The sequence below is a fragment of the Macrobrachium nipponense genome, chromosome 6 (genome assembly GCF_015104395.2).
Source record: "Macrobrachium nipponense isolate FS-2020 chromosome 6, ASM1510439v2, whole genome shotgun sequence".
Taxonomy (NCBI): Eukaryota; Metazoa; Arthropoda; class Malacostraca; order Decapoda; family Palaemonidae; genus Macrobrachium; species Macrobrachium nipponense.
The window spans coordinates 81572141-81591317 of record NC_061108.1 but is presented as its reverse complement, the minus strand read 5'-3'; the positions used below and the strand labels follow the sequence as shown (position 1 = coordinate 81591317).

General features: G+C 39.2%; 1 protein-coding gene across 4 annotated transcripts in view; it reads right to left on the bottom strand.

Moving 5' to 3' along the window:
- The window catches only part of LOC135216276 (intermembrane lipid transfer protein VPS13D-like), a 999641-nt gene that overhangs the window by 195826 nt on the left and 784638 nt on the right, over window positions 1-19177 (bottom strand). For all 4 annotated transcript variants that reach the window (XM_064251439.1, XM_064251442.1, XM_064251440.1 and 1 more), the window contains one exon: window positions 812-1052. In XM_064251439.1, the coding sequence (XP_064107509.1) occupies window positions 812-1052 (241 nt within the window). The remainder of the gene's footprint in view (window positions 1-811; window positions 1053-19177) is intronic.

The following is a 19177-nucleotide window of genomic DNA, read 5'->3' as shown; positions in this document are numbered from 1 at the left end:
TGCCTCCTCAATGGAGTATGCATAAGATACAAACTTGTCCACTCTTTAAATATTTGTCTGAAAACTATGAACAGTATACTTCAGAAGATAACAAACAGCATGAAATAGAATATGTAAGATGTAAAGGTCCACCCTATGAAATAAACTGATGGGTTCAATTCTTCGTTAGGTGTGGGGTTTTAAGCCGTATCATCCAACAAAAAAAATTTTTCTTGCCAAACAATACATCTGCTTTCACAACATGATTACAAAAATGATCAGCCATTAAAATTATTGAAGATACTGTGTACCATTGCAGATTTAGTAAATTTTAGTGATTCGAGATGAGCTACAGAAACCCTTAAAAATTATACTATTCCAGAAAACATAGACACCCTTAATATTCAGAATTCAGAAAATGCCCTTGCACCACAAATAACACAAAGATGACAAAATTGTTGATGCAAATATATTACATATTACAGTAAGCCTTTGTTTCACTAATTTGAACTCATCTCTTGAATATTCTGCTTGCAGAGCTTAGATTCCCTTTTTCTTACAAAAGCATGTTTTGGATGTTAATCACATGGTACCTAGAGTACTCTAATTTATACTTCAGGATTGTGGTATTTATGTTCTTTATCTGCCTGTTCTCATTTTTCTCAAATCCTATTTTCTGATATCAAAGGTGATAAATTGTATATACTACTTGAACTATAGTCTTTAAAATTCCATTTCAAAATTTCAAACAAAGCATTAAAATTCACAGAGCCATCATATAATTTTAAAATACTTCCTATTTAAAATACGTAAACAAAATTAATGTACTAACCAGGATATTTGATGCTTTTCTGGCCTTCTTGCTTGCAGGATCATGAGGAGGAGATGAGCCTTCATGCTGCAACATTCCAGTTGAAGTCATACGCCAGAGCTGAGACCTACGGCCAATTTCCTTACGAGCAAGTTTCACTCTTGTACCTTCCGGAACATCTAAAACCAGTTGCTGACATTCAACAGCAGTTGGGTCATATGTCACATCCTCTGAGTCACTTCCATTACTACTGCCACAAGGTCTATAGGTAAAATCAAATGTAAAAATTAAATCACATTAATGACAACATACCTTACAAGTTATAACATGATAACCATTTCCTTTTCAAAGAATACTTTTAATTAGATATCATGCTGATTATGAAGTCTGACAATAAATCTTAATATGATCAAGTGTACACTATACATTCAAGGTCAGAAATACCATCACTTTACTCTGATATCCTTAACTCAATGAGAATTTCCTCATTTGGTAAATTGTTATATATTTCTCAATAAAATAACCCAATCTTGATCATACATTTCAAAAATCAAGATTGAACAAGAAAAGAGTAAAAAAAGTTAAACTGTTGTTTTGGTTGCCATGCCAAAAGGATAAGGAAATAACTTGTAATAATAAAGTAGATAATTATATACATGAGAAAAAAAATCAAAACTTTTAGGAAAGCCTTCTGACACTGAGAAATATGAATACTACATCTTCAGACACTTTAACCATCCTAATCCAAATCTTCAAATTTCTTACATTCAACTGACCTCTATTAGACAATGATATCCTAAAGATAAAGCTATAAAGTAACTACAGCACAGCAGAAATATACAATCATATTCTAACAGCCAATTTGAATTGTAATGAAAATTATCTGAGGTGCATACTGAAGCTCATTCTTAAAACTTATCGAAGTTATAAGATACCTTTCAATAGATGTATAACAATGCTCATTCTGGAAAATTGACACTCTTTTCTGGCACCTTGCACTGGGGGAAGATCAGTACGTATTAATAGTGCCAGAATATACTGATAATAATAAAAGAATAGTTGATGAAGTTAAAGGAATAATGGTTGACGATGGATGCCCAGCGGGTGAAGAACAAAACAAGTAAACTACTAACAAAAAATATATGTAGTTGACATTAAGATGTGAAAAGGTAAAAGCTGACCAGATTACTTAATTAAAAGAGGAAGTGGCTCACTTGAAGTATTTTAAGCACAAATCTCTCATCCTATACAAGCTGCAATTCAAATAACAAATCAGTGAATAAACTCCTCAAACAAAAGTGCTTGCTAGTTTACTACGACAGAAGTGAATGAATTCAACTGGGAAACATTCTTACTCTACCAATAATAAGTCACTATGGATGGTCCAATTCACACAGGAGGGCCCTGACTAAACTTGCATTTCAAACCACACGACAATTAAACCGAAAATTATACGCTCTTATCTTAAAATAAGTATGAATATTAATCTACTGTTTCGTTCAGAAAACCTTTTTACAGTATATACTCATGTAACACACGATCTCGCATATCATGCGACCGCCAAATTTTCACCCTTAAAAAATTATTTAATGACGTATCTGACGTATCACGCGAGTTAAATTTACAAGACCGAATAACAATAGGCTAACCTTTTTTCCTCCTCTTTATTTATTCTATTTTTTACTTAAGCTAACCCCTTTTCCTCCATCTCTTAATCTATCCCATCTTCTAGTTAAGTTTAAAAAAGTAAAAGAGAATGCCAAAAGTATCATTAGTAATGATATAGTACTTGAACAACCAATCTGATAACAACAGCCTTTTTCCTTGCATTTCAAGCATCGTACGATACTAAAAAATTACAGTACGTAGTTATGTTACAAATGATGTTAAGAAGAATAGGACTGATATATTTTTACATTACTATATCCTTACTCACTATGGAAAAATGATTGGCAAGGGCATATACTGCTAAATTTAAATTGTAAGTTTTAGCTGTAGTTGAGGAAAGAATGTTGATCCGCTAACGGCTATTATCGTGTGTCGGCAATGTGCATGAAACTCTCAAAAGCTTCGGCATAGTATCATCAAACTCGACCATAAACAAAAATGTGAGAAACGTGTTTTAATCAAAACTATTGGGCATGAATGAACACATTTTACTGTTTTCACTCAAATAAAAGATAAATACGTAAAGCTCGTAGTATTCTGATGAGATAAAGGGAAAATATCAAATGGAATCTGTTGCTTTTCGTTTACACAATAAACATGGCCTCAGCACCATCTACTAAAGAAAAAAATAACTAAATTTCGTTCACAAATGATAAATTTTTGAGTGATATTTCCACTTAAGAACACTTTGTATAACGTAAAATAACCTTGTCTCATATACACAGAGTATCTTGAGATTCATTTGTGCTAGCTAGAAGCAAAAAACTTCTTTGATTTGAGTTCAAAACAGCAAAACAAACTTACTTCGCAATCACCCTCAGCTGATTTCCAAACCAAAACATTGACTGCTATGTTTGTATTTTATAATACGAAAATATATATAATATTGGATGCAGTGAAGTAAAGCATTGCTTTTTAATCCATGGAAAAGATGTGTATCCATTATATTTGTATTTTATATGATAGAAATATGTGATTTCTGGGCTCAGTTCGTGTTGCTGCGTGAAATAATCCTTTAGTTTATTATTTCTAGGGTAAATTAGCTAACAAATACCAGAGAAAAAACATATCAAAGAAGATGTCAGTATAACTGACTCGCTCACCCAAAATAAAAGAAGGGTGTCGGTATGGTAACTGGGGCGAATGAGACCACTACCACGAACTTCTTGCCATTTAGAATTCTCCTATATCAAAATTCTCAACGAGAGAGCCGACCCACAAGTTGAGGCGGCAACTACTACTACTACAACCCACGCCACGCCGATCACCGTGCCTCTGGTGGCCATCCTTCTAGTTAGCGGACATTTACCCACACGTGTTTTCGTTTCGCTCTCTGTGTTTTGGATTTATCTCCCCTTTTTTGCAAGATGGAACGTGCAGCGATTGCAGCAGCTAAGTTAAGTACCCTGCAAAGGTTTGGATTTAGTTTCGTTCCATCCAGGTGCCTATATTTGCCGTTTTTTAGGTATAAATATAGGTTCCCGGTCTGGAGCATGGCGGCATGGTCCCGCCTCATGGTCGGTTAGGTTCTCGGTCCCCCATACCTGGAACCTTTCCCCTTTTAATCATTCACGTGTGGCTCTAGTCCTATTGTTTATTTTACCGTATGCTGTTTTTACATCGTTTAGGGAATATAGCCTACCCCTGGTTTTAGGTCATGCATGCATGTCTCTCTACCTCATGTAGGCATTCGAGTGTTTCTTGTCCAGACCCTAGCCATTGCTCTTCGTATCGGCTTAGGCTAGCTCTGAGTGATAGACTTTCTTTCAGGTCAGTCGTGCACTCCTGGACGTTCTTTTTCTTTCACTCCTTATTTTTTCCCCTACTTTAGTTATCAATGTATATAGTATATTTTGGTTAGCCTAGGGCGTCTAGCCTTATAGCCTATAGCCTGGGTCTCAGTGGTCCTATGGTCCACGCTAGTTACAGTTTTGTTGCATCCTTATTGTCAGTTTTGTTGCATCACATATTGTTGCACCATCCTGGTCAGTTTGGTTGCATTTGACCCTTGGCGTCCGATCCAGTCGGTTGCGTTATGTTATCGTACCTTGGTCCACTCGTGATCGCGGTATGGCTAAACGCCCGCCCGAGTCGCTTCCTCCCCTCTTCCTCTCGCCATAGAGTAGGAGGGTGGGGTGTCTGTTCTCGCTCGCTCCATCCGGGCCTGGCTCCCTCTCTCCCTACGCGGAGGGAGTAGGGGAGTCTGGACAGACTGTTAGGCTGGGAGTGACCTTGTTCTCCCTTGTGCGCTGTGGTACCTCGGTGTGACGGGGGTTGGAGGGTTGGCCTCCCCCCTCCCTAGTTGCTCCGGCGTTCCGCCGTATACACGGGAACTGATTTCTTTCCTCCTCGCCTTTCCCACCCCCCGTGACGGCGGACCTATGCCTCTTCTTCCCCGGCGTTCCATCGGTTACGGGAGGGGGGACGTGGTAGGCTCCGCCAACCAACGAAGTGGATACGTTTTCAGTTGGTCCTTAGCTTTCCATCGTTCCTTCATCTCCGGCGTGTGCCCTAGGGCATTCTTCCGGCAGAGTTGGACAGCGCCGCGCTTCGGAGTCGTCCTCCGATTTTAATTTTAGTTATGCTTAAGTTAGTTTATAGTTATCTTAAGCTTGGGTCCCTCCCCTGCCCTTAGTGGAAATTTTGTTTATAGTTATATAACATATTTCTATATTTTACCTCTGGTTTACGGAATTTTCTCCTCCGGCTTACACCGGAGTTATTGTATCACCTATTATCGCATAAGGTTCTTAGGGGAGGGGTTATGCCCGAAATGTTATTAATCTCCAGCATGCGGCGGAGTACTAGGGTAGCCCTGTGAGTGTAATCTCGATACTCATGTATCTTTCCACTTACAGGCTACCAACTGTGAACACCCCGGATGCAACGCCGTGTTGCAGGACCCCTGCGGGCATGAGGTCTGCAGGACTCATGCTCCCTGCTCCACCAGCCATGGGGACTTACAGGTCTGGTTCCACGAGGCATGTTCGATCTGCTATGAGCTTGTGAGTCAATTTTTGGATGGGGTAAGTACTTTTCTCATCAGCACATTCATAAAATATGAGTTCTGATATATGTTTAAGCTTAAGTTTTCCTTGGTATACTGATACCTTTATATGCTCCGATATTGCTAGACTTAAGCTTGATTTAGTCTAAGGGTTAGGATTCACCTTTAGCCTTAAGATCTGATAATCGCCCTCTCTTTCAGGCTGCTGCAGTTAGGGAGACTGCTCTCGCAACCCTGAGAGCTTGGTCGGCGGCTTCGGGAAGAATGCCGCCAAAGGACAGCCTTACATCCTGGAAAAGAGGCTGGCTGTCCTTCTGTTTCCCGGAGGCAAGCCGACGGGGTACGTCGACCCTACTGAGGCAGCCTCGACGATTGCGACCATTCAGCGGCAGGTCGCTCAATGTATGAAGGAAGGACCAGGCCAGGACATCTCGGCGGAGGTCGCCACATTAGATATAAATGTAGAGCCAATGGTAGGTGTGGATGACTTGTTGGTTGAGGTAGGTATGTTGGACGCTCAAGGGCTTCCCTTGGGCGTTTCTGAATCTTCATCTCCTGTTCCTTCTTCTTCTTCCTTCCAGGGCTTTACGGGGGCGGAGCTCCCGTATAGTGCACCAGACGCCTCTGTGGTTCCCAAGGTGAAGGGCCACAGGGCTCAGAAAACCCTTAGTAAGACGTCATCGTCTAAGAAGACTTCTTCGGCGTCTTCATCTCATAAGTCTCTGGCTTCTCACGCCGGAGCAGAGAAAGTGAAAGCATCTTCTTCCTCTGCTTCACTTACTAAAGGGTCGAGGAGCAAGTCCTCCAAAGAGAGATCCCGTACTCCAGCGGAGTCGGTGGTCTCTCCTTCTTCTAAAGTACTTCCTCTGAGTACCCCATCTGCTTCTGCTCCAGTTCCTGGCTTTGATCCTGCTGCATTTTACGCCGGAATGATGCAGCAGGTGGGAGATCTTGTAGGATCTTTGAGGAACAGTATGGAGCAGATGTCACTCAGCTGTTCGGACAGGATGTCCACACAAGAGAACCTCCTGTCTGGTTTCAATCAGGCTCCGCAGGTTGCTACTCCAGCACCTAGTGCCGGTCTCATCCAGCTTCCACCTCATGATTCCCTCCCACCATTCTCCATGAGCAACCCTTGGAGAGTAGCGTCTTATGCTCCTTTCCAAGATGGTCTCATCTCCATCCCGGAGTGTGGAACTCGAAGGATTGAAGACTTCGAGTTCTACCCTGAGAATTTGCAGCCTCCATTCATTGGCTACGCCAGGCTGACGGAGTCGGCATTGAACAGGGAGGACAAGATCCCGAAGGAGACAGTCCTTTACTCCAGGGATCAGGCACAGAGGGAATGGCTTCGCTGTCTCGAGGAATGGGACTGTATCAACACCAGGCGCCAAGCCTTCAAAAGTCCATTCACGATCTTCACGACGGAAGAGGAAGCTCCACTTCCCTTCTTAATGAAGATCGCCAGCGTCACCGTGCAAGCAGGCCTAAAAGGAGACCCTTTGCCGCAGCTGAGGGAGGCAGATCCCACATCACCCTTGTTCCCTTCGTTTGGTGATATGTGGGAAGACTTTCCAGCCACCTTCACAGTTGGAAAGTTTAAACCGGACTGTGCTATGGATCAGTTCGGTGAAAAACTTCCAAGACTTCCCGACAACCTCATTCAAGCAGAATTTGAGGCTAGGTCTAGGCTGGCAAGGACTCTCAACACTATGGTTATGACTGAAGTAGCGGCTCTTTAATATGCTTCGGAACCGCTCTTCAAGCTGTTGACCAAATCACAGACTTATTACATGTCAATCGGACTTGTATGAGTTTGTGGTTGCGAGGGTCAATTGTAGAAAGCATGTCCTCCAGGAAGCAACTATTCGGCATGAGCCAAATAAGTTGCTTTCCTCCAACATCTGGGAGGCGGAGGTCCAGAACGAGGCTACAAGACTCAACCAGAGTCTCAAAGATCATTGGGGCCTCTCCGCCAAGAGGAAACAAGACTCGTCTGCTTCGGGTAAGAAGCTGAAAAAGTCCAAGAGGTTTCAACCTTACCAGAAGAAACCTCAGCACTTTGTTCAGTCTGTCTCAGCTGTCCCAGTCACCCAACCAGGACAGGCTTCCACGTCGAAGGGCCAAACTCAACCTACCCTCCTGATCTCACCTCAGGCTCAGCCATCCACATCTTACGCTGTCTCCCCGGCGTTCAACCAAGTGTATGAAGGCCAGGCCTTTCAGCACTTTAACCGATTTGCCAGGGGAAGTAGAGCCAGAGGAGCCTTTCGTCAGAGAGGATCGGGGAGAGTTATTAACAGAGGCAAGCACTTCCGTGGAGGCCGTGGAGCTCACCCAGCACAGCAGCAGTGAGATCTCCAAGGTAGGAGGGAGGCTGTTCCTCTTCCGGCATCGGTGGGGGTTCAGCAAATGGGCCTTACCTTACAGACCTTACATACCTTACATCTTGTTCGGGTTGCCCCAGGTCCCTCAGTGTGAGGCACTCTAATGTATACCAGAGAGTTGCTAGTACATCTTCCGGTATATTTTGCATCTTCCAATCTTGGATGGTCTGGGATGCAGTTTAGATATTTGTCGAGCTTATTCTTAAACACATCTACGCTCACTCCTGATATATTCCTCAGATGAGCTGACAACGCATTGAATAGACGCTGCATTATCGATGCTGGTGCGTAGTGGATTAATGTCCTGTGTGCTTTCCTTATTTTTCCTGGTATAGTTTTGGGCACTATTAATCTACCTCTGCTTGCTCTTTCTGATATTTTTAGTTCCATGATATTTTCTGCTATTCCTTCTATCTGTTTCCATGCCTGAATTATCATGTAGCGTTCTCTTCTCCTTTCTAGACTATATAATTTTAAGAATTGTAGTCTTTCCCAGTAGTCTAGGTCCTTAACTTCTTCTATTCTAGCTGTAAAGGACCTTTGTACACTCTCTATTTGTGCAATATCCTTTTGATAGTGTGGGTACCATATCATATTGCAATATTCAAGTGGACTACGAACATATGTTTTATAAAGCATAATCATGTGTTCAGCTTTTCTTGTTTTGAAGTGCCGTAACAACATTTCCATTTTTTGCTTACATTTTGCCAACAGAGTTGCTATTTGATCATTGCATAACATGTTCCTATTTCATCATCACACCAAGGTCTTTAACTGCTTCCTTATTTGTGATGGTCTCATTATTAGGTCCCTTATATGCATATAGCTTTCTTTCTCTGTCTCCATAATTTATTGATTCAAATTTATCAGAGTTAAATACCATCCTATTTACCTCTGCCCAATCATATACTTTGTTAAGGTCTCTTTGTAGAGCGTTTCCTATCTTCATCACAAGTAATTTCTCTACTTATTCTTGTGTCATCTGCGAAACTACTCACTACCGAATCCTTAACATTATTGTCTATGTCTTCAATCATAATAACAAACATTATTGCAGCTAACACCGTACCTTGCGGCACACCGGATATTACCTTGGCTTCATCCGATTTCTCGTCGTTTGCAATAACTATCTGTTTTCTGTTGTGTAAAAATTCTTTTAACCATCTTCCTACTTTATCCACGATATTGTGTTTTCTAATTTTCTTCGCCAATATATTATGGTCTACTTTATCAAAAGCTTTGCAAGTCTAAATAAACCACATCTGTTCATTTCCGCTTTTCATATTTTTGAATATGTTTTCACGGTGGACTAACAGTTGGGTTTGTACTTTTTCCGGGTACGAAACCATGTTTGTCCTTTATTAAACAAATTATTTTTTATTAAATGTTTCATAATATTTTTCTTCATTACCCTTTCATACACTTTCATAATATGTGATGTTAGACTCACAGGCCTATAATTACTTGCCTCTAGTCTTGATCCACTTTTGAAAGTAGGGGTAATATATGCTATTTGTGCTCATCAATATATCTTGCCTGTATCTACACTTTGTCTTAATAATATTGCAAGTGGCTTTGCGATAGAATGAACTACTTTCTTTAACAAAATAGCAGGAATTCCATCAGGCCCTGCAGCAGCTCCATTTTTAATTTCATTAATAGCCTGCACAATATCAGCTTCATTAATATCTATGTCAGCTAAATATTCACTATTTTCATCCCTTACTTCTATATCATTATCTTCATTATCTATTCTAGGGGTGAATTCTCTCTTATACGTTCTGCCAGTATGTTGCAAATTTCCTTTTTTCATTCGTTAATCTCCCTTCAATTCTCAGAGGGCCTATTTCTATTCTTCTTTTATTCATCTTCTTCGCATATGAGTATAATAGTTTGGGGTTTTTGGCTTGATATTTAATAGGGTTTTTTCTTCCAAGTCCCGTTTTTCATTTTCTTTTGATTGTATAATCTTTTGTTCTGCATTTTCTATCTTACTTTTTAGTTCTATAACTTTCCATGCATTTTTTTCTTTTGCAAGACCTTTTTTCCACTTTCTGATTTTCTGGAACAAGATCCTTCTGTCTCTTGGTATGGCATGAATGATGTTTACTTTTTCTTCTTCGTATATATTTTTCCACTATTATCTCCAATATTTTATATAATATCTCCGTATTTACCCTTATGTCATCACTTACGAAAATGTTATCCCAATCTTTGTTTAATTCTTCATTAATTTCTGACTTTTCATTTTATATTTTTTAATGTAGAATTGTATTTTCCATATCCTTCCCCTTTTTCATTTCTTGCTTATCTCTATTTTCACTTGCTTTGGAATGAACTGTTAATTCTATGACATTATGGTCTGAAATACTCGCATTATAAACTATTATTTCTTTAACATAATTCACCTCGTTCACAAATACTAGGTCTAAAGTATTTTCCTTTCTTGTTGGCAGGTGATTTATTTGTTGAATGTTGTATTCTAGTAGCATATCTAATAGCTTTTCGAATTGCCTCTTATCTTCTGCACTACTATTACTCTCTTTTTTATATGTATAAGTACATCCACAATCTCCTATTCGTTCTTTCCATTCTACGAAAGGAAAGTTGAAGTCACCAGATAGGAGATAGTCCAGTCCTTGTGATTTCTACATATATCATCCAATTTTTCAATTATTAAGTCAAACTCTTTAGTATTAGGAGGTCTATATATTATATGTTTCATCAATTTTTCAGATTCAAATTCTACGCTATTAGTTCACATTCTGAGTTACTATATTTCTCATATATTTTTCCTTGTTTTTTGTCTTTCCCATATATTGCGGTTCCCCCTTGATTCCTATTTTTTCTATCTGATCTATAAGTTTGGAACCCTTTTATTTGATCATCATTTCCCAGTCTCTTGGGAATACCAGGTTTCACTTATAATTCATTATATCTATTTTCTTTTCATTTTGGGTTAGTTCTTCTAAGTACTCTATTTTTCTTTTTGAGTTACTCGTAACTAAACCCTGCGCATTCATCACTATGATGGTTTGCGTGTTTTCTCCTTCATTTAATACTGATAGTAATAAGGATTTTCCCATGTCTCTTTCCTGTTCTGGTATGTTGTTCTTTTTTTCATTTCCAGAAATTTCTGACATTAAAAATCCAACTTTTCCATAATATTTGATCTTCCTTCATCATAGTTATTAATTTTGTGTCTGAATCTGCAATTTTCTCCGTTTCTGCAATATCCTCTTGCATAATAAATACAGTTATTATCTCTTGAGTAGAATTTCGGAGCTGATGCTTTGAAATTTTTTGCTGACACCTCTGCATATCTCATTGGTGGTGGTTTGCTTTTCTCTTTTACCTGATATTCTTGATTTTCTCTCTTTATTTGTTTCTTTCTTATTTTGGATTTTATTACTTGGTTGGTTATTTATTTGATTATGATTCATGGCTACAGGGTGGCATATATTTGCATTTTTGTCGAACTTACATCCTTTTCCTTCTTTTAGGTTTTTACATATTTTTGGATGCAGATCTCTGCAATCATCCCCATATCCATCTAAGTATGCACATTTACCATATATATTTCATAGTTTTGGACATATCTTAGGATGTTTTTGTAGTAACATCTTTCTCCAAATCTGCAATTCCCTCTTTTCAAAAGGTTGCAGATTTTGTCTTTCTTGTCTATTTTTTCCTCTTTCCCGTCATTGTATAGATCTGGGTAGAGCCTCTTCGGGATTTGCTTTTCTGTTGTCATATCGTAATTTATTTCTTCGTAGGTATGCTGCTTTTTATTTGCCTCATATGTAGTATCAATGAGTATCTCTGCATCCATACTTTTATCTTGTTCTTTGTTTCCTTATTTTTTTCTGTCATTCATTTTTGTTTACTTTCTTCCGTTTTCCTCTTCTTCTTTTTCTTCTTCTTCTTCCTCTTCCTCTTCTTCTTCATCCTCAACTATTTGTACATTCAATCTTGATTTAATAACATTGTCTATCCATGATAGACATGTTGAACAAAAAATTCTTGTATCTTTTCTCAAATCAAAGTATTGTGTCAAAAGGTCTGGGTTGGAGTTAGATCAAGGGCACCCCTCCACCCAGACCATTCCTTCAACTTCCATCGAAGGAATTGACAGATTATGCGGAGGAACTCCTTCAGAAAGGAGCAATATCGAGAGTCAAGCATTTAAAGTTTCAAGGTCGCTTGTTCAGCGTGCCAAAGAAAGGCTCATTAAAAAGAAGAGTAATCTTAGACTTGTCCCAGTTAAACTTATCCATTCGCTGCAACAAGTTCAAAATGCTGACCATCTCGCAGGTACGGACCTTACTTCCCCGTGGGGCCGTCACCACCTCTATCGATCTTACAGACGCATACTATCATATCCCAATAGCGAGACACTTTCGCCCTTACCTAGGCTTCAAGCTAGGGGACCAGACATTCTCATTCAGTGATGCCCTTCGGACTGAATGTAGCTCCCAGGGTATTCACGAAACTAGCGGAAGTAGTCGTTCAACAACTGAGGTCGCAAGGGATAATGGTAGTAGCATACCTCGACGATTGGTTGATCTGAGCACCAACCGTCGAGGAATGCCGGAAAGCCACAAAGAAAGTAATCAAGTTCCTGGAGTATCTGGGGTTCCAGATAAACAAAGGAAAATCAAGACTCACTCCGGAGTCTCGATTTCAATGGCTAGGCATCCAATGGGATTTATCCTCCCACAATCTGTCAATTCCGGTAGCCAAGAGAAAGGAAATAACGAAGTCAGTAAAGCAATTTCTAAAGTACAAATATGCTTCAAGGAGAAACCAAGAAAGGATCCTAGGTTCCCTACATAGGCCGGATCTGGCGCTCAAGAGCAAATGTCAGATCTCGGGACAAGTTGTCAGCAATTCCGCAAATCCTTCGGGACCATCTGCATCCCTGGACTCAAATGAAGAATCTGTCCATGTCAGTACCTCTTCAATATCCTCCTCCGGTAATAACTATCCATACAGACGCTTCATTAAGCGGTTGGGGAGGGTATTCTCAGTTCAAGAAGGTTCAAGGAACTTGGTCACTACAGTTCCGCCAGCTTCACATAAACGTATTGGAAGCCATGGCAGTGTTCCTGACCCTGAAGAGGAGGCTCCTTCCACCAAAGAACTCTCATGTAAAATTGGTTCTGGACAGCGCAGTAGTAGTACACTGCATCAACAGGGGAGGTTCCAAATCAAGACATCTAAACCATGTCATGATAGCCATCTTTTCCCTGGCGGACAAGTTCAAATGGCACCTCTCCTCCACCCACCTAGCGGGAGTAAGGAATGTGATAGCAGACACTCTATCCCGGTCAGTTCCCTTAGAGTCAGAATGGTCTCTGGACAACAGTTCGTTCCAATGGATACGTCGGAGTGTCCCAGGTCTCCAAGTCGATCTCTTCGCTTCTCAGGTGAACCACAAGCTTCCATGCTATGTGGCTCCCAACCTGGACCCTCTGGCATATGCCACAGACGCTCTGTCCATAGACTGGAACCAGTGGAAGAAGATTTACATCTTTCCTCCAGTGAATCTTCTTCTGAAAGTTCTGAACAAACTCAGGACTTTCAAGGGACAAGTGGCACTAGTAGCACCGGACTGGCCGAAGAGCAATTGGTATCCCCTGCTTCTGGAATTGGGTCTTCGCCCCCAACGGATTCCCAATCCCAGGCTCTCTCAGTCAGTACAAATGAAGACTGTGTTCGCTTCCTCAGGAATTCTCAAAGCCCTAACTTTATGGACTTTATGAAGTTTGCGGCCAAAAAAGATGCAGGTATAGATCCCCAGAATATCCTTTTCCTGGAATCAGATAAAAGGGATTAAACTTTGAGGCAGTATGACGCTGCAGTTAAGAAGTTGGCATCTTTCCTGAAGGAATCAAACATCAAAATCATGTCTATCAATTCAGCTATATCCTTTTTTAGGTCCTTGTTTGAAAAAGGATTAGCAGCTAGCACTATTACTACAAATAAATCAGCCTTGAAGAAGATCTTTCAAATGGGTTTTAACATAGACTTAACAGACTCCTATTTTTCGTCTATTCCCAAGGCTTGAAGAAGATCTTTCAAATGGGTTTTAACATAGACTTAACAGACTCCTATTTTTTCGTCTATTCCAGGCTTGTGCTAGACTTAGACCTTCTGTAAGGCCTACTTCTGTGTCATGGTTTTTGAATGATGTCCTCAAATTGGCTTCAGACACTGACAACTCAACTTGTTCGTTTATAATGCTCTTAAGAAAAACATTATTTTTGCTAAGCCTGGCTTCAGGAGCTAGAATTTCAGAACTGTCGGCTCTGTCCAGAGATACGGGACATATAGAATTTCTCCCCTCAGGAGAAGTTCTACTCTCCCCGGATCGCAGCTTTTTAGCTAAAAATGAGGATCCTTTATTGAGGTGGGAACCTTGGAAAGTCATTCCTCTTCCTCAAGACCCTTCTCTTTGTCCAGTAATGACCTTACGAGCCTTTCTGCCTAGGACATCCTCCTCCTCTTCGGGTCCCCTCTTTAGGAGAGAAAAGGGTGGCACTTTATCAATTAAAGGCATAAGACAACAGATCCTCTACTTTATTAAACAAGCAAACCCTGAATCTTTTCCTAAGGCACATGATGTCAGGGCAGTAGCCACCTCAATTAATTATTTCCAACACATGAATTTTGATGACTTGAAAAAGTATACTGGATGGAAATCGCCGACAGTGTTTAAGCGACACTATTTAAAGTCCCTAGAATCTCTAAAATTTTCAGCAGTGGCAGCGGGAAACATAGTTTCCCCTGACTCTGCCCAGTAGTATAGTTGAAGATCCAGATCTCCTTTCTGCCTGCCTCACTTAACATTTCGTCCACCCTATCATCCTGCTCTACACTTCGCCATTAGCCTTAGCTGCTCATATGAATGGCTTAGTGGTGTGTCCCTTATTTTTTTGCTAGGGTCACCCACAAAAATGTTTGTATATAACCTTACGAGTGTGGTTCCCTTATTTTTATGCTAGGGTCCCACACTCTCATCTCACAATGGTTTGATACTTTGTGGAATTTCAATAATTGTGTATATAAAATTTATTTAGTGTGTTGCATTATTGTATTGTTAACTTTACACACACTATCATATATTGACATGTTCATGCTCTGTAACATTTTATATGTATTTTGTAACAATATTTACATAGTTATAAGATATAATTACTTTGAATTATCTCATATTTAGAGATTGCCTGAATATGTTTATTCCTTGGAATTACCATTTTATATCCATGTCCTCTTATTTAAATTATAGTATTGTAGATGTAATTTTTAGTTTTATTTGAGACCCTCTTATTTTTTCTCCAATCTTGTGCTATTTCTCTGGTACTATTTCACGCAGCGACACGAACTGAGCCCAGAAAAAGGATTTTGACGTAGGAAAACTATTTCTTGGCGATTGGTTCGTGTCGGCCAGTGAAATCCCACCACTGCCCTGCCCTGCCGCCCAAGACTGCCTGCTAACTTCAGGATGGCCACCAGAGGCGTGGTGATCGGCGTGGCGTGGGTTGTAGTAGTAGTAGTTGCTGCCTCAACCTGTGGGTCGGCTCTCTCGTTGAGAATTTTGACATAGGAGAATTCTAAATGGCAAGAAGTTCGTGGTAGTGGTCTCACTCCCCCCAGTTACCATACCGACACCCTTCTTTTATTTTGGGTGAGTGAGTCAGTTATACTGACATCTTTGATTTGTTTTTTCTCTGGTATTTGTTAGCTAATTTACCTTAGAAATAATAAACTAAAGGATTATTTCACTGGGCGACACAAACCAATCGCCCAGAAATAGATTTTTCCTACGTCAAAATCCTTTTATTACATACTCGAATTTTTCATCTCATGTAAGATGCGACCCCCTTAAAATTAGCTCCAAAATTAGGGCTTCAAAAGTCGCATGTTACACGCATATATACAGTTTGTAAAATTTTGCGAATAGTCCAATTCCTGTATTTTAGTCATTTAGCATGAACTCCAGATTGATCAAAACAAAAAAAATTCAAGCAACTTTTGCCTGCTTGTTTCTGTCTGGCTCCCAAGAATGTACTAACAGTCATCTCATGTAAGGCTCAGCTCCATTTGTGAAGATCAGTAGCAAGTTTCTACCATATGAAAAAGGTGAAATAGGAGATAATATTAAATTATTATACATATGGAGATGATGATACTAGCTGTGCCCTGTGTTGGGAAAATACAATGACATCATATACTATTTTTCTGGACATCACAGTAGCATCAAAATTTCTGTATTTTCTTCAGTTTTCTGAGGAGCATTACATACTGTCAGTCCTGAAGTCCTAGATAACAAACTAGAGACCATTAGAAAAATAGGCAGGGACCTGTGTCATCCAGCTCATATTTTGGACACTTGCTACAATATGGCTGTACATACATAGCATCATTATGTTACAAAAGTGGCAGGAAGCCAGAGTTTCTACAAACACCCTTTATTTCATTACTTTAAAGTCCATCAAATTAATGCTGAAAATATTCAGTGTCAATGTGGTCTTTTCATATATCATGACTAGACAAACATGCTTATAAGAATTGTTCTCACCTGAGAAATAACACTGTTCCTCAGAACCTATATGGAATTTAATTAATTCTAATCAGGCCAGACAAGTAAGGAATTTAATGTAAAAAAAATCAATATAAAATGACAAATTTTTAAATCAATTTGTATTTTTCATAGCTAACAAACCTTCAGTCTTAACAATAGAATATTTTCCAAGTGCCAGCTGGTAACCAGTTAAAAACAATCAAAGACTGAAAGCAAGGAATCTGTGAGATCTGGCAACGCCTGCGCGTACAAGGTGATGGCTGGTCTTTAGTCTTTTTATTCAGTAAGAGTGGCCACATGAGCAATACAAGTAAAAACTTACATAGAACTGACTGGTAACACATTAGTATGTACAATAATTTGTAAAAATATTGTTCCCAAGGCCTCATCAAGACTGTATATTTATACAGCTAACGAGGGAAAGTACCATTAATATAATACAAGGTCTATACACTGCACAAGATGTTCAAAGGAGATTTAAAAATTATACTAAAGAATACTGTATGTATCAGCAATCCTGGTTTATGTTCATTGTCCCTCCTTTGTTCATCTATTAACTTGAGATAATCAAAGACTGTTATTCCTGACTTGAAGACCTACCTCAGAATAAAGGCAAAAAACCTTGCACTCTGTCGCTTTACATTTTTTTAAAGTTTTCTTGGCTATTTTAGATACATCCTCTAATCATTAAGGGTCTGCTCAAGACAACCTCAATAATGACATGAATCCAGACTTATTGACACAGCTTTTAGTGTTGTCTTGACTCATTCATGACACACTTATTTATAAATCCCTGAACTACAGTGAATTGGAGTATTAAAAAGCAGTTATTTTTTGTATATTTTTCTCTAGAATCAGGCCTTAAAACTAACCGGTGTTACATAAGGTATGCTAGTTTTTGTCTCCAGCAATGACATGACCATTGCTTTGGATTTAAGATAATACTACTGTGTATGCATTGAAAGCAACTCTTATTATAGTTATTCCTTCTTCCCTGATGAGAAATGAGGGCAATGAGTTTTAGCTTTCAGATTAAAAGTATATCACAAAGTCATACAGCCAGTGAAGTATGAGGCAGTATTTGTAAAAATCAAGAACCAACTAGTTTTCCTAACACTATATCCGGCATCCTTTTCATATTTAACAGTGCACTGACAGCGTTGTATTTAATGATTCTCAGAATCTGACAGTTCTTAGTTTTGCCACATCCCTCTGCTCAATGAGATGGTAAGATCATATTACCACTAAAAGCTAACAAGCAATGACCACCACTGTCAAGTCCAAACAAAACCATAAGCTATCACGACCCTAAATATAAAGGAATAGTATGCAGTATTTTTTTCAGATTTTAAATATAGTATACAGTGATTGGTTTCAGTGATATGAAAAGGATAGCTGTGTGAAAAGAGGGGAAAGTTGGAGTTAATGATACCAAAGTGACAAGACAAGGTGTACAGTACTGGAAAGGACAGAATGCTATCAAGCCTAAAAAAATGCAAATTCAATAATCTTGGAATGTACAGGGTAGGACTATGGACGGTATGAAAATGAATATAAAAAGAGCAAAACATATTTTAAAAAAGTTTCTGGTAGTCTGAATATTAACTTAGTTCACTTCAGAAGGCTGAGAAGGTAAGAGAGATAATAAACATGAGAAAGAGACTGAAGTTTTCCTGAAGACCCTTCTGAGCAGATGTCAGAAGCTATTTTAGAAATTGACACACTACTATTTAAGCATTGTATAGACAATCTGATAATAAAGTGTCAGTGGTGACTGTTGCCTTGTTATTCTCTAGATATAATTCTTTACTTACAATTGATGATGATTCTGATGATGAGAGTGGTAATGGTAATAAATGCTATCTGTTCTGACAAATCAGCACTACTACCATTCTAGATAGATATTGCAAAATACAACTGTATATTTAACTTTGATCACTGCTAATACAATAGCGTGGAAAAATCCAAGGAGGATTCACTGGAAAAATACACAAAAAGATAGCCACTTCCTTGTGAAGTGCAGTTTCTAGCTAATCCCAATGACCCCTCCTGCTGCTTATTTGTTTTTAACCTAGGTCATCTGCCAGACATCTTGAGTTAAAGTCACTGCCAATGATTTTTGGTGCCCGTCCTGGTCAAGGCCACAACTATCAATTGTGGATTTAGCCTTTACTTAATGAGTGGTAACCTACAAGGCAGAAGGTGCTGGCTCTCTGAGCTCTGGGCCAAAATCTGGACATTATCACTTGGTAAGACGTGAGGGGAATTATAGAGGCCCTTTGTGTCAGTGTTGGAAGTGATGATTATGATGACGAACATGATTATCAATGCAGCATATGAATTATCAACAGATTTTCATTTCACAGATATTCTATATTTGGCTATGTGAAATAATTATATGAAAGAGGTGACCAACAGAACAACATGATTTAGAAGTAGTTAACAAGTTAAGTTTTTAGCAAATTGGAGGTGATAAAATACCCTACCTAAGAGGAGCTGCCATTTTACCCTTAGGACTAAATTATTGTTAAGTATGCAGGCCAGAAACTTCTAACCCCTATTTTCTGGGCTCAGCTCGTGTCGCTGCGCGAAATATCCTTTAATCTATTATTTCTAGGGTAAATGTACTAACACATACCAGAGAATAAATAAAATAAAGAAAAAGGTCAGTATAACTGACTCGCTCACCCTCCAAAAGGGTGTCGGTATGAACACTAGGCGAGTGGATGACCACTACC